The sequence below is a fragment of the Diachasma alloeum genome, unplaced genomic scaffold (assembly GCF_001412515.2).
Source record: "Diachasma alloeum isolate Michigan unplaced genomic scaffold, Dall2.0 Dall_scaffold_00291, whole genome shotgun sequence".
NCBI lineage: Eukaryota > Metazoa > Arthropoda > Insecta > Hymenoptera > Braconidae > Diachasma > Diachasma alloeum.
Window position 1 is genome coordinate 1312623 of NW_021680430.1, and position 23339 is coordinate 1335961.

A 23339-nucleotide genomic window follows, 5' to 3' on the forward strand; every position below is an offset into this window, starting at 1 on the left:
CAGCAACAGCGTGTCGGGTCCCCGGTGTTCCCTGTGGGTAATTGCGCCCGGTAAGGTCGTAAAGAAACGGAAGACAGTTTTATAGCTGTTTCTTTCCCCACTTGTAACCCACGTGGCGCTCGTAAAGTAACTTTGCGGGTTATTTGCCCTGCCTCTCTATTAGTCGGGACCCTCCCACCCTCGGCCGTTCTCCTTCATTATCGAATGGTTAATCGGTGGGTTGTTTAACGATAATCGTCAATGTGGTATTATCGGTGTTGAATGAGGATAATCGCGAAATGACTGTATTAAAATGGATGAACAATTGGTGCGGTTGATGGAGTGAAGCGTTTCAGCAAGTTCAATTGATGATAAAGTGCTGATGTGAGTACCTTTGGACACTGCGAGTGTCGTCTTGTCGAGAAACAGTTAGAGCAATAAATCGATGATGAGTTCCTATCAGTTTGTGAATTCGTTGGCGTCGTGCTACGCCGGCCAACAGGCCCAACAGCAGCAGCAGCAGCCGTCCCGGCCGACGCCAAATTCCCCGGGTGAGCCACTGCAAGCAGCATCACCCGCCGCTGGTAATTACTACAATCCAAATGTCGCGGCTGCTGGATACCCAACCCCCTGTTACTCACCCCAACAGCACTACCCACCGCATCCTTACGCGGCGCCAGCCAGTGGAATGCAGCATCAGCCACCAACCGAGATGATCGACTACACCCAACTCCAGCCTCAGCCGAGGTTAAATCCGTCGACGACCAGCCAACACAGCATGCACCAGCAGTCCCATCATCCCCAGCATCACCAACAGGGCCAGATTCACTCGGTGGATCCAACGAGTCCACTCCTCCAGGGCGCCAACTCCACGTCTGTGCCGTCAACCTCCAGCTGCAAGTACGCGGACTCGACGTCTTCGACTGGAGTTGCTTCACCACAGGATCTGACGACGTCGACGTCGCGGAATAGTCCGACACCACTGGCTGGGACCAGCAAGGCTGGGGCTGGATTGACGTCACCTCCGGGTAGCTCCTCCAGGTCATCGGTCGCTGCTTCCGCGTCGTCTCCACCGAGCGGTAGCGCCAGGGGTGTTGGGGAAGGTAGCTCTACGTTGACAACAGCCTCGTCGGCCTCCTCGCCTGCTTCGTCAACGTCGAGTACCTCCAGTACTGGAAATAATTCTTCGAATAAGGGGAATAGCAGCAGTGGTAATCCACCGCAGATTTACCCGTGGATGAAGAGGGTTCACATTGGACAGAGTGAGTAGAATCTCGTTAGAAAATTCATTAGCCGACTGTTCCCAAAACTAGGATGACTGCAAACTCCTACCTTTCGCTCGACGCGATGATCGACAGATCTTCTAACTCTTCGAAATTATTCCGCTATCCCTATTGTAGAATGGAAACGATAAGGATCCGTGGGAAAATCAGGAATAGTTCACAGACAAGGCCACCCGCCAAAAGGTTAAATAGATCTCGTGTCGAAAGTATTCTCCCAGGTCTTCATTGCCCTCTGATTCATCTCTCGGCACATCATCGGCCCGCAATATTCTTTCATCCAGCAACAATGGCCGATGTAATTTCATAGACTCTTCATCTTTTATTCTCCGCTCATTAACGGTATTGCGGGACTACTTGAATGCTCTCTGAAAGCAATCACCATTCGTCTAGTAGAGGTCTGGCTTGTTCTTCGGACTTTCGAGGGAATAAAATTGTCGGACCACCGGCGGCTCCAACAATACCTCCAGTATTTTCTACGTATTTCTTGCATGTGCGAGCTTCACTCGCTGAGAAAACAGGACACAGTTATGCATGCCTCAGGATCCTCAGGACCACGTGTGGTCCCTCGCTCTCAATTGCCCCTAAAAGTCCCGTCTCACCCTGGTCTAGGGACAGCCATAAAATTCCCCGCCAACACAGACAACTGTGATCCACAATTTGCCTTGAAAGCTTCTTAAATATTACAAACAAGTCTCGCCTGAATCTTGAATAAAGTCATGATGATAATAATATCACGCCCTCGGTGATCCCTTCTCGCCGAGAAATTACGTATGCGACCGAAAGCATCGTTCGCTGGGTGAATTTACGGGATAAATATTATAAACACTGGCCCAAGAGGCCCTCGTGAATGGCAATTTGTCGGGTGACCTCGTAAAATTAGGCCCCTGCTCCACCTTGCCAAGCAGCATGTGAATAAATCACCGAGATCAAGCGAAAACCCCTCATCCCACCTCCGCCATCTTTAGTTTCTGGTCCCGTGGTAGCACAGACGCACCGAAACACGCGTAATCAGCGATTACCGAAATTATCATTCGACCTTTCCATTCCGCGTAAATCTCAACTGCCGACGATTTCCATCACAATCTTGATGGATGCTGTTTGGATTTCGTAAATCCTGGCGGCACGAGTCGCGATTTATTTATTTTTTTCCTCTGATCTCCGATGCTTGAGTTGGAAACAAGGAGGACTCACTCGAAAATACGGAAATGTTGGATTTGTCGGGTGTATGTGTGAGGTAAGATCAAGATAATATTGCTTGACGCGGTTTCCTTGTGAACTAAATCCACCTGCCCCCACGGCTCAAGACGAGATAAGAATTATGGGATGAAAACACACTGGTCTTTCTCATCTCAACTTTTTGGTTAGTCCGGCGTACCCGCGCGCCCTCAGTTGAGCGCGTGTGTGCGCATTAGTCGCGCCATGATTTACTGCGCCGGCAACGCTATGATTCAGTCAGCCGGGAATTTGACGAAGAATTAATGGTATTATGATATCGTGTGTAACTCTGTATGTGCGCAACCCACTCGTAAATCAGGGACATTGGGAGGTTGAGTGAGGATTGTTGACTCTTTTCGGTTCTTGTGGCTTTTTCCGGTGGCGGGAGGAATTTTTGGAGCGCTTGATAGCGGGGAATCGATGATTCCGGGGTAGAGGACTCGGCGGGGGTCGGGTGGGAGACGCAAGGGCGATCTAATTCTTGAAAATTTTTTCCCCGGGTTTTTCCTGATGAATGGTGGAGGGAAGAATAGTCCGGCTGTGGGGAGATTTTGATTTTTCTCTCAGGTTGGGACGGAGTCGAAGGGTTTGGCCTCTTCCCCGCTTTTGTAAAATGAACGAAGGTTGATCGGCGTTCTCTAATGTTAGGGAATTAAGTTTAGGTGTGATTATGCTTTGCTCTATGATTGATTCTGAAGAATTGTGTTTCAAACACCATTGAAATTTTCCGACTCGGGAACTTCGATAAAATTAGATCAATTTCGACGGCTCCAATCATCATTAATATATTTTCTCCTGCACTGGGCCATCACGCGGTCAATATCGTCAATGTTAATATAATAAAGGTAAAAAAAGAAGAAAAACCCCTATTTTTCCAGTCGCCAATGTTTCGAGAACTGAATATTCTCCCCATCACGGCGTTATTTTACTACACAATTTTAAAATAGCAACAAACCAAATTAATGTTAACATTTGTCCAGAATTGCCACAAAGAAATCAACTACAGTGCACGGAAAAAAATATACTTGAATTGAGTATAAAATACACTTGAATCAAATATATTTTATAGTCGAATCAAGTATATTAAATACTTGATTCAAGTATAAAATATACTCAAATCAAGAATAATATACTTGAATCAAGTATTATATATAATAAACTCGAATCAAGAATGACATTCTTGAATCAAATATATAATGTACTTAATTCAAGTATAAAGTACACTTGATTCAAGTATATTTTTTTATTTTTATTTTTAACGGAATTCGTCGCAAGAGACTTGCGACTGGCCATCGCCCGAGGGCCTTCAGCCTGGTATTGACAAGTTACATATGTACAATGTGTAAAACGCAAAAAATAAGCGAAAAGATAATAGCTAATTCAATATTCAATTGGTTGTTAGCATTATATGCTTAAGATGGAAAAATAAAATGTTTGACATTCTCTTGAATGAGATGAGCGTGAAACAGTTTGGAAAATGTGGTGATGGTGAAGAAAATTTCAAGTATATTTTATCACAATTCAAGTATTTTTTTCCCCTGTGGAATAAAGACTTGCCACCGGGAATTATTCAAGGCTCTTGTCTGTTTGCGGAAGTCAATAGAGAATCGCTCAGGCTCGCCCATGAAGGTCAGGCCCATTTCCAACGTCCATTTGCCTACCCAGCGGGACTGGCTCCACCCTTCCGACCCCAAAAGAACCCAAGGCTGTGCCCCTTTCAACCCCCAATTATTCCTCATTTTTGAATAATCACCGCGCCCCAGAAAAAAGGTAAAATCGGAGTAGTCAAAGAATTTTTCCAATCTTGCGAAAACCATTTCAAAGCCCTATTCACACCCCCAAGGTCACGGTCCTCCCAAACACTCGCAATTTGGGATGAATAAAAGAGTGTCGGTGAAGAGCGGAATTTGAAAAATACCGGGGTGAGGGAAAAAGGGTCTGAGATGTTGACATTGACATATCGCGCGTCTCAAAGTGATGCCCCGGCTCAAACGTACACCGGGCTGAGAAAAAATAAAGACTTGCCACTCAAATTAGCATTTCATAAACAGAAAAAATTTTTTGTAATTCTAAAATTGATTCGTACCAGAACTTTTTTCCTCCCATCGCTGATAAAAACGGGAATGGCATGACGCTTTGGTCTCGCGAGCAGACGAAGATGTTTCGCTTTTTGTGAAAATAAACATCAAATCAAGATAGAATGGAAATTAAACATTGTAAGAACTTTTTTGAGAATGAGACTGTGCGGAGACGTCGCGATGAGAAACGAATCTATTAATAGTTGAGGGCTCTCTGGGGTAAGGAGAATGGGAACGATAATCGGACACCAACAGTTACATCTCGCTGTTGATGCTATTAATTTCTGAGTAACGTGCGATGATCTATGAATGATTCACACTGAATATTATCTGTTATTCACTCGGCATTCCCCGTCGATGGTTTTATAAAATATGTGAATGCATGTCTGCAAGACTCACGTTCAGAAGCCGATGATAAACCGGAAGATGCCTCTCTCTCTCAGCGAGTGTGGAGGCATCGCAATTACCAACCTGATCATTTCGCCATAAATAAAGGTTTCGAACCGTGTCCAGAGAGCGGGGCCTCGGACTGAACGAAACCCGAGAGCCCTCTTCCACTGTTGGGACGATTATGGCTGAGGTGTATAGCCTTTTCTCTCCTTCGGTGTGCAATTCACGAGATACGAATCATTTGAAAGTTACTTTGAAACAGTAACGGGTCAAAATTATGCCAAAACGGGTTTGTCTTCGGTGGTGAATAATTTTTCGAGTGAAAAATAATCAATTTGGAAAGAAAAATTTTCAATGTTTCTCATCTCTTCATTTCAATATTTTTCCAATTCTTTTAATACCAATCGTTGAGCATTTAGAATGTCTCATTCATGAGAAACATTACTGCAATTATTTTCTGTTAATGTTTCAACAGGAAATTTAAACTGCAGACTGATTAGTCTAGTCTCACGTCGTAGAGGCGCGCAGAGCGCGCCGTCGCCCTAGCCACCCGTAAAATTAATTGAAACAAAAGTTTCTAACGCTGGAAACGCTTCCCTCCTCGAAACAAACTATGATATCCCTGTAAATATTTATGAACTACTAATTATCAAAAACGATTAAAATCTGCATAGAAAACGTTAACCCCCATATCACGCACTTTATTATTACCCGATAAGACAGCTCGTAGACACGTTAGTTCACACTTCATACCGCCGTAAGCACAATCACCCATGCGTGCAGGAAGCCAGTTGAATATAATCTAGTTTATGCGTTTTTGAAAGTGAAGGCAATGGCATTTTACACCAGTAGACATTACAACTATTACCCAGACACACTTGGTAATCATTTATTACCCACCACAACGATTTTTACGAACCCGAGGCCGAGCGTTTAGAACTGGTTTTCACGGACACGATGGCACGTTGCGCATTTTTCAATGATTTTTTCATCTTTTATTCTGTTAATGCAAGAAATTGCGGATTTTCTCAATAGACCGGACCCCAGGGAATTCCAGTAATAATTCCCAAGTGCTTGTCATTGCACACTGACTTGTCCATAAACATCCTCCGACATTTGAAACTCTACTCACTATTTCATTTGTTTTATTCACACATGATTTATGGTAATGACAGCTGAATCTCCGTTGAGATAAAAAAGGGATTTTATTGTTGGGGGAATAATTCAATGTTTTATTATCAAGGGGTACTGGAAATTAGGAGAATGTTGATCCAAAATTCATATTAATTATTATATGAATTTATTTGAATCGTCATTCCGTTAAGCGTAAGACTGACTCTCATGTAACGATGTGTCGCTTCATGTAAACGACGCCTGTTCTACATAAGCCTATTCGGTGATTATTTTAACTAAAATAATCTAATATTATATTAATCTAATATTAAATAATCAATCATACACTTTCAAGAAATTGTCCCCAAACTTTTATTCTGTAAAAATAGGAAAAACGCTATTTTATTGTCGGACGAAATAATTCAATAGCGAAGCGGTACGCCGGGTTAAATCGAAAAATGTGAATTTTACAGGAAAGCCAAAAAACTGATAGTCCTTTTATGAATTTAATCAAAGTCAGGCCGGATTTCGCTCAATATCGAGAGAGATTTCAGCGTAATAAGTTGCAACTTTTATTCCGTAAATATGGGAAATCGCGGATTTTCTCAATCGACCGCCCCCCGCGAATTCCAGTAATAATTCCCAAGCGTTTGTCACTGCACATTGACTTATCCATCTCTGTTTACTCACTATTTCATTTGTTTTATTCACCCATGATTTATGAGAATGACAACTGAATCTCCGTTGCGATAAAAAAAAGGGATCTTATCNTAAAAAAAAAGGGATCTTATCGGGGGGGGGGGGAATAATTCACTCCGCGAGTGAATTCCCCGATGCATATGGGCACCAGGTTGAATATACAAATCGCTTATTGGGACATAAATTCTCATTCGAGAGCGGTTTTCGCGGGCGAACACACGTCGACCGATGGCGGTAGGACATGTGCTCACGGGGATTGGGAAGTGGGGGCCACCGCCTGTTGCTCTTCCTTCTCTCTCTCGCTTTTGCCTCCTCGTGGTGCTATCCAGGCTCGCGCCACAGGGATCCTTGATCCTTGGCACTCATTCTCTTGCGCCCTTCCCTGCCCCCCCCCCCACTCCCTTTCCCCCTCGAGGAGCCCGGAGGAGGATAACCCTCGAGAATTTACGAGCTCAAATGACTGAATGAGGGACTGAATCGGAAAGAAAATATATCGAATGTTGTAGTCGCGGTTTATGAGGTGACGCGGGGACTCGTGAAGGGAACTGGAGCACTGCGACACAATAATTACCATCCCTCTGAGATCTTGGCATTTTTTTTCCATTTTTATTTGTGTTGATACTCGGGAGGGCGCGGAACCTTTTGTCTATTATTCGTGGCTGACTACCGTGACATTTAACGGCGTGCGAGACTCTGCTTCTTTTCGAAAGATTCTAACACCGATACACCCTTGTTGGGAGGTCACATAAATTTTATAGTTCGTTGTTCCGATGCTCGTGGAGAAGGTCTTTATTATTTAGGGGTATTGGAAATCGTAAGAATGATGATTAAGTTGTCATATGAATTCAGTTGAATTATCGCTATATTAGCCCTAAGACTGATTCTCATGTAACGACGATGTGTTTCGCTACATGTAAACGACCCCTGTTCTGCATAACCCTATTTGATCGTCATGTTGGGGTCAAAAAATGATCATGATACTCATTTACTTCATTTCAACACCTTTCAACAATTATTCCCAAATTTGGAAATCCTCAACATAACCTGAATGTTTTTTCCTCGAAATTTGAATTCTCTGATTTTTTTTTATATTCAGATGTTCGTGGAGAACGTCTTTTTTATTTAGGGGCATTGAAAATCATAAGAATGATGATTAAATTGTTATATGAATTCTTTTGAATTATCATTACTTTAGCCTCAAGACTGAATCTCATGTAACGACGATGTGTTTCGCTTCATGTAAACGACACCTGTTCTGCATAACCCTATTTGATCATCATGTTGGGGTCAAAAAATGATCATGATACTCATTTACTTCATTTCAACACCTTTAAACAATTATTCCCAAATTTGGAAATCCTCAACATAACCTCAACGTTTTTTCCTCGAAATTTGAATTCTCTGAATTTTGTTTTTCATATTCAGATATTCGTGGAGAACGTCTTTATTATTTAGGAGTATTGAAAATCATAAGAATGATGATTAAATAGTCATATGAATTGATTTGAATTATCATTGCTTTAACCTCAAGACTGAATCGCATGTAACGACGATGTGTTTCGCTTCATGTAAACGACGCCTCTTCTACATAACCCTATTTGGCCATCATTTTATGGTGAAAAAATGGACCTGATTCATTTTGCTTCAAGAAAATCAAAGGTTCATTAATTCATTAATTGGACACATCCACGCAATTATTGCCCAATTTAGAATTTTTCAACATAACCTCCAATTTTTTACTCAACTTGGTTTCTTTTACCCCACCACCAGATGGCCACTGTCCTAAAAATGGTCACAAAATTTACCGTTATGCTTAAACCACTAATGTTCAGCCTCCATATTTCAAAACCCTTTGTTCATAAATACATAATCTTCACCATAAAAATCAGTTCAAACCAAATTTCTGTGCTATTAAAGAATCATTTCGTGCATGAAAAAGAGAAATACTCTTTATCACCGCAGCTCACACGAGCGATAAAAATAATCCGTTTATTTTCATGCAATAAAATTAATCGGTTTATAACTGACCTCACGTATTATAACGGGTACACAGCCGAGTTATCCGTGTAAGCGTGTCGAAGGTGGCAGAAAATCGCACATGTGGTACAGTAAGAGAAGAAAATCAAGGACACAAACGACAACAACAGCTATAGGTCCTCAACATTCTGTTAGTCACATTAACAGAGTCGCAATGACTTCATTCCCGTGGGTGGGTGCACAGCGCACACATTAGAGTGCAAAGTGTGTACTTCTTGGGATGTAGGGGCGGTCCCATTGCGCGCACCCCGGCGACCCCAGGGACCATAAATAAATACAACGTCGTCCGCTGTGTGGTACACCGTGTGGCTTTGCTCGCTCACATCTTTCCGAAAGTGAGTGAGAAAGCAGAGAGATTACGGTTTGCTATATGCAGTGGGGTTTTCGCGTGTGTGTGGGGGTACATGAACGCGTGTAACGAGGAGTCACGCCGCGGACGATCGAAATGGACAGGTTACTAGGAAGTAGGCTTGAGGCATGGGGTTTGCCTCGCGATTTAGGGGATTTACGAGTTTTTTTTTTGATTAGGTGGGTTTCTCTGGGGAGTTGTTTGCTACGAGATAATTTTTTAGATCATTTTGTTCTCAAAATTTTGGTTTTTGTTTCACGTTGGGTTATAAAGATGATGAAGGTAATGGTCTTTGTCTGGTGCAGCTTAATGGCTATTTTATTTGGATATTTTAGGAATTATGTTGTTGTGGAGTGCTTGGAATAAATGAATAACTCACCTTCCCCTGGGAGTTTGAATCGAGTGACAATTGAATGATGTATTGATTATGGTGAATTCGTTTCAAATTAAGTAGAATCCTCTTCACCAGAATGTGACGACTAATGTCATGACGACATTCGTCCGCAAGAATTCGGCTATGGCACACTTGGTTAACGCATGGCGTTCACAATCGCAAGTTCGCAGGTTCGAGTCCCGAACTTATGAAATTTTATAACCAATTTTTTCATCAAAAACTTTCAACCGAAAATTTCACTAAATTTTCACCGGTAGACACCTCTATTTAAGAAAATATATTGCTGTGGAATACTTGGAATGAGTGAATTATCCGTCTCCTTCCTCTGGAAGTTTGAATTGTGTGACAATTGAATGATATATTAATTATGTGAAGCGGCTATATTAAATAAAATCCTCTTCGTCCGCAAGAATTCGGCTATGGCACACTTGGTTAACGCATGGTGTTCACAATCGCAAGTTCGCAGGTTCGAGTCCCGAACTGGTCAAATTTTATAACCAATTTTTTCATCAAAAACTTTCAACCGAAAATTTCACTAAATTTTCACCGGTAGACACCTCTATTCAAGAAAATACATTGCTGTGGAATACTTGGAATGAGTGAATTATCCGTCTCCTTCCTCTGGAAGTTTGAATTGTGTGACAATTGAATGATATATTAATTATGTGAAGCGGCTATATTAAATAAAATCCTCTTCGTCTGCAAGAATTCGGCTATGGCACACTTGGTTAACGCATGGTGTTCACAACCTCAAGTTCGCAGGTTCGAGTCCCGAACTGGTCAAATTTTATAACCAATTTTTTCATCAAAAACTTTCAACCGAAAATTTCACTAAATTTTCACCGGTAGACACCTCTATTCAAGAAAATACATTGCTGTGGCATACTTGGAATGAGTGAATTGCGTAACAATTGAATGATGTATTGATTACGTGGAAGTGGCCAAACAAAATAAAATCCTTTTCGTCCGTAAAAATCCGGCCATGGCGCACTTGTTCACAATCTCACAAGTTCGCAGGTTCAAATCCCACTGGTGAAATTTTCTAACCATTTTTTCATAAAACATTTTCAAACTAAAATTCCACAAAATTCCCGATAAATTCGTAATTTAAAAAAATCACATGTGGGAGGGGGTCTGTACTCCGCACCCATCATCTGACCTCCGAAGCGCGGATCGTCAACGCCGTCGGGGCCAAGTCAGCCTGACTTGGGCACATGTTTCGGCCTGGCCAGCTGACTATTGTTCCCTGATGTCTAGGTAAGTCATTAATTTCCCCGCAACGGGACGTCGGTGTACATACAGAGACCTGTGTGGGTTCTGGGCACACACCAGCATGAGGTTACCAACACTTCAATAACCCTCCCAAGCCTCACCATATTGACAATTAATAGTCCGAAGCTGAATCCCGCAGCAACCTTTTATCTTATCGATTTATAAGCGCAGCCAGCGTGTCCATAAGAGTTCTCATCAATTAAATTACAATTCTCCCGCATTAATTCGCATGTAATGCCCATATTAACTCAAATAATTTACATTCACTGGATTTTATTCAAATTCCCCTTGACGAAGGGCCCATCAAGTGCAGCTCTGGCTGGTGCATCGAACCCTCAGGAATGTATTTCAATACTTTTTGCTGCACTCCAGTGGTGGTGTGCACGGGGGTCAGAGACAGCGGCATGAATTATTCGAACGTATATCGCAGAAGTTCTCTCCTCCCACCATTCGGTCAAAAAATTCACCAGATGCTTCCATCCTTTTCTCTCCACTTTACGGCACATGACAATCTGCAAACACTTGAATTCAATGGCTATGATCGAGGGGCTATTCACAGGCGTAATCGTGGTGTCACTCGCTCCTGTAATCAACTGTAATCCCAGTGAAATCAATGTAATCATTGTAATCACATGATTACCATATTTGTAATCAAGTTTTGGTAATCAAGTGGCAATCGTTTGTAATCACTGTAATCATTTGTAATCACTGTAATCCTTCGTAGTTGCTCCTAGTGAGACCGTGAATTTTGTTTTTGAATTTTCGAGCGCGTCATTCCTACCAACGGTAAGTCTCAGAGATCCCTGGATCAATTTTTCTTGGAATCCCAGATGTTTATGGTTCAGAACCTTGCATAGCCAATGGGTGTTGCACAGAGCATTTGTCCGTAGAAAATTAATTCAACAGAGTTAAAATTTCTTCTTATTCTGGAGAACCAACGACTGAATTATCTCTGAATTATCTGCTGGTAAGTTTCATTCTCCATCAGTGGTAGATATTCAGTAAATTTATTTTGCTGATAGCACTTATAAATGCCCAAATTTATAGATGGAGTGATGGAGACTGCATTCCTCTGTTCTAGTCCCCGCCGCTCCTTCCTCATTTCTTTGCAGGTTCTAATAATTAATTATTCCATCAATTCATGTTTAATAAGAGGCCATTTTTTGTAATTTCAATGATTACAGATGTTTGGTAATCACAGAATGTAATCGATGAAATCATTTGTAATCGTGTAATCACATTCACATAGACAATGGTAATCAGTGTAATCAGTCCCGTAATCCCGGGTAATCGATTACATTTTGTAATCGCGGTGTCACCCAATTCGCCTGTGAATAGCCGCTTCGGAAAAATACACAACTCTACTCATTGTCATTAGTTTATCTCTCGGTGAATGTGAATTGAGAAGAGATCAGCAGGTCGTTTGATATTTCGCAATAATCTCGAATGTGTAATCTCCTTGGGTTGTCGTTGCAGCTGTTCGGTGGTACGTGGCTCGCAAATCAGTGAACAAGTCGAATGCCTAACATACCGCACTGTCACACGCAGACCACTATCGCATCACTCCTCTGTTTTCCCCCTTATTTTTTGACAGAATGACGCAAAATGTGCTTAAGGTAAATTTAAATTGTGCCTGAAAGGCGAGACCGCCGTCGACGTTTTGGCGAATGTCATCGGTTGAGTTAACCACTATTCGTTGGGTACGAATGAGACTGGCCATGCGCCAGGGTACCCTGTATACGTCGGCTCAGCGGTGATAGTCGCTTTGTCGCTGATTTTTATTTCCATTTTCAATACGAGATCATCAAAAGACTCGGGCCATCATCAATTGAACGCCATCTGATGGCCTTCGTCAGGCGTGCTCTCAGGAACGATGTGAAATGATCTTCTATGGTTCGGGGGAACGGACCACCTAGGAGACGAGATTTAATCGTAATTGGTTAATAACTGCCGGTAAATGGCTCTCCCTTCTGTTATTTATGAATTATGCTGACGCTTTGTTGGTTGTGTCAATGTCCCGTGAATTTGATGTGTCTTCAGAGCTGTTGCGGGGAGAAATATAGTTCGGAACTAGCTTTTGGCATCGTATGTACAATATTTGTCTCAAAATACTTTAGGAGGACCATTTTTTTAAATTTATTACAGTTGAGTTGATTAAATTTTCTACTTTTGGAGTCAAATTCGTTTTATTATTTTATTATTTAAACTTTGCACTCGCGTGAATGCGTCATTTGATTCTTTTCAGGATTAATACCCTCTGAAAATTTTCTTTAAAGTATTCTATAGTGTTTTAAGTGTTGTCTCTAAAAAGGAAAATTTATTTCGGATTATTTTCAATTCCTGAAGATCACGAAAAGTAAATTTTTCTCGAAATTATCACATGGAAACTCTCATTCAAGACTAGAGTCAAGTCCTCGATGATTCCATTTGTTAATTACTCTGGCATTAATCTCAGATAACAAATGACACATCAATAAATTTTAATTTCTTCTATTTTATTAATTAACATTTTGATTCGGGAGAATTCAAACAAGTTTTAATGGAATAATTCATTAAATTACAGGATGAAATGATTCAGTCAATTTCTGGAAATATTATTGTCCATCAGAACCATTGCGAAGTCAAAAATCCATTTCTATCTTCTTATTTCTGGTTTTCTTGAATAAGCACTTCTGATCAAATTAAATATTCATATTTCCGGATTTATCAGACGTAAGTCTGCGAAATCATGACATAACAGGTTCAGAATCATAACAAATTTATTCATTTTCAGAATTCTACCGGAAATTGATTTTATGCCTAAAAAATAACGTTTCCGAAAATTTCAAAAATTTCAATTAGTTAATCATAAACAACGAATGTTTAAAAAAATAATGATTCCGCGCAAAATGTAATTGGGATGGCGCCGAATATTCACGATTTTTTCAAACTGTTCTCACGCATTTTAATTGACAAATTTAATTGACTATTCTGATGTTGTTTCTGTCGCCTCGCCTCTGAATCAATGTATATTCAGGCCATATAAATTAATACATAAACATATCAGAGCATCAGAATAACTCTCCCGGCATGATTAATCACTTATTCAATGCAAATTCAAAATCCCGAATGATTGAAGACATCAGAACAATCTCAACTCAAATTAACTCCGCTTGTTCCGCCAAAAATACATATCCCAAAAGTATTTTAACGCATCTTAATCCCAACTGGTAATCGTGTGAGTCTTCAAAGCGACAAAATCTTCAAACACACTTGCATGAAAATCAAGCACCAAGAAATCACTGGAATCACACGCCGTGGTATTAAACACGCGAGATTTATCGCCGTCAAGGATTATTAAGATCTTCGTTTCCAAGATGTATATATGTATATATGGAAAACAGTTTCATCTTCACGAGGAGGTCACAGTGAGGAGCGATAAAAAATGTTGGAGACTGTAGAAAAATGAGTGGTGAAAAAAAAATTCCCATTTTTTTTCTTGCTTTTTTACTTCGAACGTCTTGATGTTGACGAGGAGAATAGTTTTCGGGGGGCATGTGAGCCGGGGCGAGGGGGGAGTCGAGAGGGACATGGTGAGACTAAGCGCGGTGCCGTGTCGTCGTGTCAGCCATCTCGATGTCACGTCCGCGTCGTGTCTAGCGGGTTCGTGCTAGCGGCCTCGCTCTTAATAGAACGCCAGAGGGGAACACAGCGGCTGAAAACGTCAACTTTGTCTCTGTTGTTCACGCGTATTTTCCATCGGCGGTTGTTGTGTTGTTCCTTTCGAAACCATAGAACTGAGACAAAAAATTGTGCCGAAAAAATCGTCGACAAATCACGGAAATTCCCCACTCAATTCTCGCGGTAATAGCAATTAATAGGTGAGACAGAAAATTAGATCCCGCAAAGTTGTTCATTCCCGAGAATTTTTTTTCGAAATATTTTCTCCCGAAAAACTTCTTCTGAAGAAAGTTTGCGCGAGTCTCGTCCAAGAAGACGCGTGACACGTCCGATCGATTTTCCCACCGCACAAAGGGAGACTCGTATATATATTTTTATCCGGTTATTTTTATTTATCCACTTGACGGTAAATGTCTCCAGGTTGGCAGATATTAATCTCCCCGAAGGGTCTCTCGTGATACTGTCGGGCAGATGATTGAGATCGTTTTGATTTTCACATTGCTTTTGATCTATTTTTACCGGTGGCTTTTGCACGGCAAATCCAAGTGTGTAAATTTCACACGTTCAAGTGTGTAAAATCGTGTAGACACTATTTACACGTTTTTTACAAAGTTTTTACAAAGTTTGTAGATAGAATAGTTTCCAATGTGTATTGCGATTTATTTTATTAATTTTTTTATATTCAAAATCTTCAAAAATTTCAAAAATTATTGCAAGTCCCTCGAGTCAGAATATTTCCAAGTTCCACACGAGTGCGCCAGGAACAAAGTCCCCAAACACGTTTGGTACTGCTAACGTAATGGTAAGCTAACGAAATTTTTCATTTTTTGTCGAATAATAATGTTGATTGATTGAGAATGAACAAAACAATAATTTATCGGCAATCAGAAGTAATTATTTCCTACAGTATGTATATATAAATTAAAAGTCCAGTCATCTATTGTTTTTTTAAACAAGTGCACAAGTGATTTCCCTGTTCTACTGATGAATTCGCATTGAAGCAAGACAATTTGTATTAATTGTTTGGTACAAACAGATTAAACCGGAAAGATGAAAATATTTAAACAGAACCCGAAGATATGACAGTTGTAAATAATGAATTCTCACTTGCGGAAGCTATTCATGCGATCCTTTCTTGACAAATGGAGTAAAAAGAACGCGAAGACGGGTAGATTGAAAAGGATTATATAGGTTTTCCATCCCGTCGTGCCAGGACGAGATACACTCTTTTATTTTCTCTCTCATCTCCGGAAGAAAGTATTTTTCAATTCGTAGAATGCCCGGAATGTCGCGGAAAAAATCAAACCCGTCAGCCTTCGGGCACTAGATACCATTCCCCAGGATCACATGTACAATATACACACTGAATTCTGTATCGATGTCGACGAGAACACTGGGATCAATTAATCACCACGATGAGGATCGGGGATGCCCTGGTGGCATACACACATATACATGGGGTACAGTAGACCATCAATATGAGGATAATACATGGGGCATCTACACCACGTGGAGCGCTGCATAACCTTTGTCCATCGGAGAGAGACGCTCCCCCCCCTCTCCCCCCTCCCCCGTCCGGAGAATGAGAGAAAAAATATCTCGAGTCCTTGTCAGATGTGTCCCTCAGAGAAAAAACGAAAATTGATATGGAAAAATCTGTTGAGTGGAGCTAAGCGATCGGTTCTTTCAATGCATTAATAACATATTAGGAGCTCTCAGGTTTTCTCCCGAAAAAGTTCATCGGTTTATTCTGCAACCTAAGAAGACCGCGGAAAAATTATATACCCAAATATATTTCACATATCAGTAGCGAAGTGGTAAAACGGTTCAAGTCGATTTTGACTATTGGCCAGTTTTTAGGGAATACCTCGCAATCGAAGGGAGATAGCTAAATTTTTGTGAGAATCGTTTTTGTAGCACTCAGTTTGCTCTAGGAAAAAGGTTATGACGAGAATTTCATTATCTCCTTTAGATTCGGAGATATTCTTCAAAAACTTAACTGAGAGATGAATTGACTTAGACCGTTTTACCACTTCGCTACTGATATGTTCCAACCATATGACATATAAAAGCGGCAAAGAATGTAGTATTCGAAATATATGTACAAAGTATGGGGCATATATGCTCATATAAGTCAAATATATTTAATATATTTATTAAATTATACAAATATTTAACGTATATATCCATTTTCATGAGGGAAATCCTACCAAGTCCGAGTTGAAACGGTCAGCAATCCCAACGGTAATGTAAAGTCATGTGAACAATTCATTTATTTGTTCATTCATTCATTTTCAATTTATTCCAAAAAAGAACGAAAAACCGACTAAACGCAGACGTGTTCCCGACTAACCTAGGGTGAAAGCGTTCAGCATCAAGTCGGTTTTCAACCCGTCAGTTGAATTCTGCGACCAAAAGCCGACGTAAAAATCCGGGTCCTCGCCCCATGAATTTTTCTCTCTCCACGTTAATTACTCGATTATTTTCACCTCCGTAAAACTAATATTTCTCAAAAATTGCGTTAAATGTGTGACGGGTTACATCGCGAGGAAAGCGATAACGCAGTCGTTAAGCTCATTTCTCAAACCACTGAGAGTCTGAGGGCTCCTGTGTGCGGTCTCTTCAGCGTCTAACCACACGTTTGTTACGATGTTCTCCCCCTTTTTCAACACATTCATAAATGTTCCGTGTGTCTACACTTTATATCCACTTCCCCCTCTCTCAAACCGCAGTCGTATTAATAGTGTATTCATTATTGCCGCAAATGAGCCACCACTTTAATATCCGCATTGGCGAGTGGATCCTCGGTGATGCATAAACAACATCTCTGGAGAGCGAACAAGCCTGCTTTTGTTTTTATACGCTTGCGGATGATGCGCGCTGCGTTATAACGATTCTTCGATTAAATGAGTTTGAATTTGGCGCGTAAAAGGACCGTTTGATGTGAAGTCAGCGTCAGATTCGAAGTGAGAGAATGCGCGCTCTTTTTGGCCAATGAGAGGTGGGCGTGACACCTGAAGTGAGCATTAAGTACTTCCTCTTCCGAAAAAGATCGTTCTTTAACGCTTTAACTAAACCAAAAACGGAGATTGACCTAAAACCAAATTTTTCCACTCACGACTTCCACAAAGCAGATGCTCTAGAACGTCTCATTAACCCCATAACTTTTCAATATCATAAAATCAGCTAATTATCCCTTCAACATTCCCAGTAGTCAATTCCGCCGATAGATCGCCGATAATCGCGTAATGATACTCATACGACAGGAGTCTTTAAGATACCCTCAAGGTAAAAGTGTTTATCCCCGCAAGTAGGTTCACAGAGCGATAGAGTAAATTGTATACCCGGCGACTTGATTTACGTAGCAATTGGAAAGCGTCTAAATAGATTAACTCTAACGGAATGCAACACAGACTACCTGATCGAGCAAATCCACGGGAGATTACAGTAAGAGGAAACTCCTGGGGATCTAGTTTCAGGGGGGTCGTTTCGCTCATAAACGCTGGAGGAGTAGGTGTACGATTGTGCAAGGAGAGGGGTTATCGTAATAATAGCGTTGCAAAATAAATTTATGGTCGAGGCGTGTCAAAGCAAATAGGGAAAACAGCTGCCAAGTGACCAGCTCGGGGATCCGGTAGCTGTAATCCAGGAGCGCTACGCACTCGTTGATGTTATTAACGAGCCTCGTTGGATGTACATGTGTACCGAAAGTTGAATGGGTCATGGGGCGATTGCAAATAGACTGAACTGGTTGCTAATCGAGGAATCTTCTCATTGTTCGCTTGTGAGAGGATTCATCATCATGTTGGTACGATCACGATTTGGGCGAATCTAGAGGTGTCTAAATATTTTTAAGTCATATATAATTTTGTTCGCACTTGGAAAACATTTACACATACGACTGTTTCATCCTCATACCTCTAAAAACCTCCGAAATTGAATCCTCTGCTATTCGGAATGTGATCTTCTCATTGTTCGCTTGTGGCAGGATTGATCATCACGTTGGTATAAGGTCCCTGATAATTGATTTGCTTTGATATCCTCAAATTCTGTCCTTTGTAATAGATATTTACTAAATCTGTCATGAATATTGATTAAACAATCATTTGATCGTTAATCAAAGCAGAAAAGCAAGTTAAGCTGAAATTAGCGAAAGGTTCACCTGCGGAAAGCTCGATTTGGGCGAACCTAGAGGTATCCAAATATTTTTAAGTCATGTACAACTTTGTTCGCACTTGGAAAACATTTGTACATATAATTGTTTCATCATTCCACCTTTAAAAAACTCAGAAATTGAATCCGCCGCTATTTGGAATGTGATTTTCTCATTGTTCGCTTGTGACGGGATTGATCATCACGTTGATATAAGGTCCCGGATGATTGTTTTGCTCTGATATCTTGAAATTCTGTTCTTTATAATATATATTTACTAAATCTGTCATGAATACTGATTAAACAATCATCTGATCGTTAATCAAAGCAGAAAAGCAAATTATCATAAGTCATGTACAGCTCCTAAAACTAATCAGCATTCTCCTCAATTTCAGGTACTGTGAATGCAAATGGTGAGACAAAACGTCAGAGGACATCATACACAAGGTATCAAACCCTAGAACTGGAGAAGGAATTTCACTTCAATCGTTACCTCACAAGACGAAGGCGCATTGAAATAGCTCATGCCCTGTGTTTAACCGAACGTCAAATAAAAATATGGTTTCAAAATCGTCGAATGAAGTGGAAGAAGGAGCACAAAATGGCAAGCATGAACATTGTACCATACCACATGTCGCCGTATGGTCATGCCTACCAGTTTGCACCTCACCCAGGCCAGTTTGCCCATTTGGCCACATAGGACGAGTTCTCGCCCGCCGAGCTCGGGGCACATGCGGTCCGGTTTCCGGGTATGTACGGCGAACAGAATTTCTAAAGGCTTTCAAATGTACACGCGTCTCATTCGTTGGTTACTTGCAACGATTGAGATGATTGTGCTTCACTTCTTGCTAGGCACTAGATCGATTTGTCACTCTGTGATCACCACGTCTCCATCCGTCCAACTTTGGGATTCAACTGCTGCTCTAGAGTTGATGATTTGCTGCGGCTATTTCTGTCCGTCAGATCATCAACAGCTTTGCTTTTTATATCCTCATGTTGGATGGGCCTGTGATACTTCTTCTAGTCCTACTCTAGTCAAATGACTAACACTGAAGATGAAGGGAAAGCCAAACTGAATAAATTATTCAAGAAATTCTGATACAGTTTCATCACTGTCGCTGTGCACCTGATTATTATACTTGAGACTGGGACTGCGCTCCGAGATGATCCCCAACCGACGCAATGCATTTGACATTAAATGAAATTAAGATATACAAAGATTTTAAATTAAAACGCAAAATGCATTTGCCGGGGATCTGACTCAGCGGGCGAGATTAATGAATCTCATTAGTGGTTAGGATCTTAGATATTAGGGGCTGTCTTGATTGATTGATGATACAATCACATCAGGCTGCTGATTATGGATACAAATGAAAATCAAAGGTACTTACGTCTTCAACTTCCGATCGTAGGCAAGCAACTCGATGGCTAAATTTCATACCTCTCAATTGTTGAAAAATTTTTATCTCAAAAATCTGTACGTCACGAAAAATCCTCGAAAATGTGAAGACGATTGCGGAGGGCGTAGTGATGCCGCAAGAGGGTGAGAGGAGACAAGAGGATGTCGAACAAAGGACAAGAGAAAGTAAGTGATGAACATTTTGGGACAGAAAATGAAATGAAGTAGAAACTGAACATTTCTTCATAGTTTTCATCCTCAGGATTTTCCTCAGTCACCTTTCCCTTGAAAGAAAGCCATTCTTTGCTGAATCATCTCATCTTGTGGCATCTCTATGAACCCAACTGTTCGTCTAATCCAGAACACGAAAATCGTCTTTGATTCCTAGTACGTAAGATTGCCTGCTAATGCTCAAAGTGTTCTTGGCCAAAAAAACAATGAATTAATCAGGAGGCATCAAAATTACATAAATCGATTGTGTCGACGCCATGTTCATTGTAAATACTGTACACGTGGTTGTTTTCCATGATGCTACTTTAAAAAAAGTTGAGAACGAGTAGTGATGTCGTCGAGACCAGTCGAGAATTATTTTGAAGAGATCATCCCGGTCTGGAAAAACATCGAAAGTTTTGGAATCGTCGCAATCCCGAAAAACATTGGATCGGTGCATTTCGTCACAATTCCGCGAGGATTTATCTTGTCTGGATCTCGATGTTTTCGGTTTTTTAAGTTCACGAGACGAGACGAGACAGATATCGAGACAAACATTTGAAAAACAGAAAACTTGCGAACGGAAACTTTCGATGTTTTTTTAGACCGTGATGATTTTTCCAAAATAATTCTCGTCTAGTCTCGACGGCATCACTAAGAACGAGAATGAAAACGTCAGCAAAGGGAGTATTTATGAAGAATAAAGTTGACCGGAAGCGCCTGTGCTTCCTTATTACGCACCGCTGAGGGAAGAGCCTCATCCTGAGATAGTAAAAAATTCATTGGATGATTAATTTACAAGTGCGTTGTTAGGCAGGTGTGTGTACGTGCACGTGCATCCGTGCATAATTCGATGTAATATCTTGTGATATGAGGTGAACTTAAATGGATACATAATAATTAAGTAAATAATGAAATGCGTCACTCTGTGTTTAGTTACGATTGATTGATTGGTTGATTGATTGATTGATGTAAATTGTAAAACGAGGATCGTGCGGTACGAGGAAGCAAATTCGGAAGCATACAGGGATTTACGAGTATACGATTTTAACGAGTTAGAGTGAAAAAGTTTCAAGACGATATTTGTACATAATTATTGATCATAAACTGAGTGGGGACGGTGTCGATTAAATTGACAGTCAAGAGCGAGGAGAATTCGTCAACTGAATCAGCGAATGAAATTGTCCTTTAGTTTGAAATCGGACGTGTTCACCGATTTCTTCTGTCACGAAAGTCGTATTTAATAACTGATTAACGATTATTATTATTAAAATATTATATAATTATTGAAATTATGGATTATTATTGTCATTACGATTATATTGAGAGTGAGTCTGTTGATGATTGACTTGGTCCAGTGTTAATATTGTATTTTATTTGTTTCGTTATGGTTTTTTCTTTTTTTTTTGTTGTTTTCAAACGCCGCGTGTCGTGATACACGCTCCGTACCTACGCGATGAGATGCCGTGGAAATTGTGAAAATTATAATTCGTCTTTGTGTGTTCTGTTCTGTTCGGTAATAAAGTATCTTTCACCCAGTGGCGAGCCAAATATATATTTCTCATGTTGCGTGATTCTGTGAGAGATTCATATTATTTTGTTATTGAATGTGAATTGTTTTCTTATTTTTTTTCTTTCTCAAAAGTCGTACGGAAATTGTAGAAATCAATGAGCCGCATATTTTCCTCCTTGCCAGTATGAAGAGAAAATTGAAAAAATAAATGGAACAAAACTTCCCTTAAATTAAGCTCAAAGTATTACGTTCGCGTAGCGTTTTTTCTGATGAAATGTTACTTCATTCCATGTAATATACATAAATAGTCTAGCTAAAGGGAAATGAAATGAAAAAAAAATTTACCTACTTACTGCAAAATACGTAAACCTAGAGCACCGTACACGTGTAAGAATCGTATAATTATATATAATTTAAATTGTAATTATTAAATGGTACCTATGACGTAAAATGAAAAACAGACAAAAAAATCATGTTGGTAGTTGAATTTTTTCAGTCCTTTTTGTGCCTCTCAGCGGATCATCGTTTCTGCCTCGATTAATTTCCTGTACCGCGCCAATTATAGGCTTTCGCAGGGGAAGGGGGGGAGATAGTGGACGCACGCGGTCCTTTATAAATCACTAAATACAGGCCGCAATGTTATTTGCCAGAGTTGTTGGTTGAGAGTTTCAATCATCGGAATAATAAGTGCAACTACTCGGCTTCATTGCTTAAGAGCTGGGGCTTTTTTACTCGAGAGAATTGAAAACACCGGTGTATGGGTGACGGGAATTCTCGAATAAGCGAGATTGCTGACTCCTCATTCAATTTGTTTCTGGGAATTTTTGCGGAAAGTGCTTGAAGTAATTTTATTCGTCAGGCGGAATTGATTAGATGTTGGAGTGATTATGGGAGATGATTTCTCCCCAATCGGATTTCGACCAATCAGAGCGCAGATTTTATTTCGGATACTTCCTCCTAGCTTTTGAATATTTCGCAGTAGCTCTTCATTTTTTCGGCTCATTTCAGATAGAATCTTATATCTTATATTTATATTTGTATTTCCCTCAAGCTCCCCTGCAAACAAACCATTGTGCCAAGTTTTGCAGAAATATATCGCTTATAGTATTATGTTTCCTTCAGAATATTATATATTATATATCTCCGAACCTAAAAGAGATAGAAAAATTTTTATCATGACCTTTTTTGTGGCCCTCAATTGGCTCTACAAAAAAGGTTATGACAAAAATTTTCCTATCTCTCTCAGATTCCGAGATATTCATGAAAAACCAAAAGTCAAAATCGACTTAACCCGGTTAATCGGTTTACCGCTTCGCTACTGAATTGAGCTAAAAGTTCATGAGGATTTACCTAAATAGCGACCTCTGGGCATTCCCAAGTACCTTAAAAGGCCGCTAATTTCCTCAGGAATTGCAATCAGGAAGTAATCACGGATTAAAAATGGAGAAACATGTGGAAAGCATCATAATCACTTCACAATGAAATTAAGAGGTGGACCCCCGACTCAATCCCGATACAGGAGCTCTTTCGGGGCGGTCCATCGGCGCATGATCCCGCAGACGACAAGCGCCCGCAAGTCATCTTCCCCCCCCCCCC

The 23339-nt window shown here is 40.5% G+C and overlaps 1 protein-coding gene across 1 annotated transcript; it reads left to right on the forward strand.

The window, feature by feature from the left end:
* Nucleotides 1-424: 424 nt before the first annotated feature.
* LOC107039065 (homeotic protein Sex combs reduced) lies at nucleotides 425-19645 on the forward strand. Its single transcript, XM_015258506.1, has 2 exons — nucleotides 425-1241; nucleotides 19017-19645. The coding sequence occupies exons 1-2, from the start codon at nucleotides 425-427 to the stop codon at nucleotides 19319-19321; spliced, it is 1122 nt and encodes a 373-aa protein (XP_015113992.1). The 3' UTR covers nucleotides 19322-19645.
* The last annotated feature ends 3694 nt before the right edge of the window (nucleotides 19646-23339 follow it).

Bases quoted from the DNA above. Each gene is read 5' to 3' on its own strand.
- LOC107039065 (XM_015258506.1), top strand. From the start codon at position 425: ATGATGAGTTCCTATCAGTTTGTGAATTCGTTGGCGTCGTGCTACGCC. The intron at 1,242-19,016 runs GTGAGTAGAATC...CCTCAATTTCAG, and splicing joins GAGGGTTCACATTGGACAGA to GTACTGTGAATGCAAATGGT.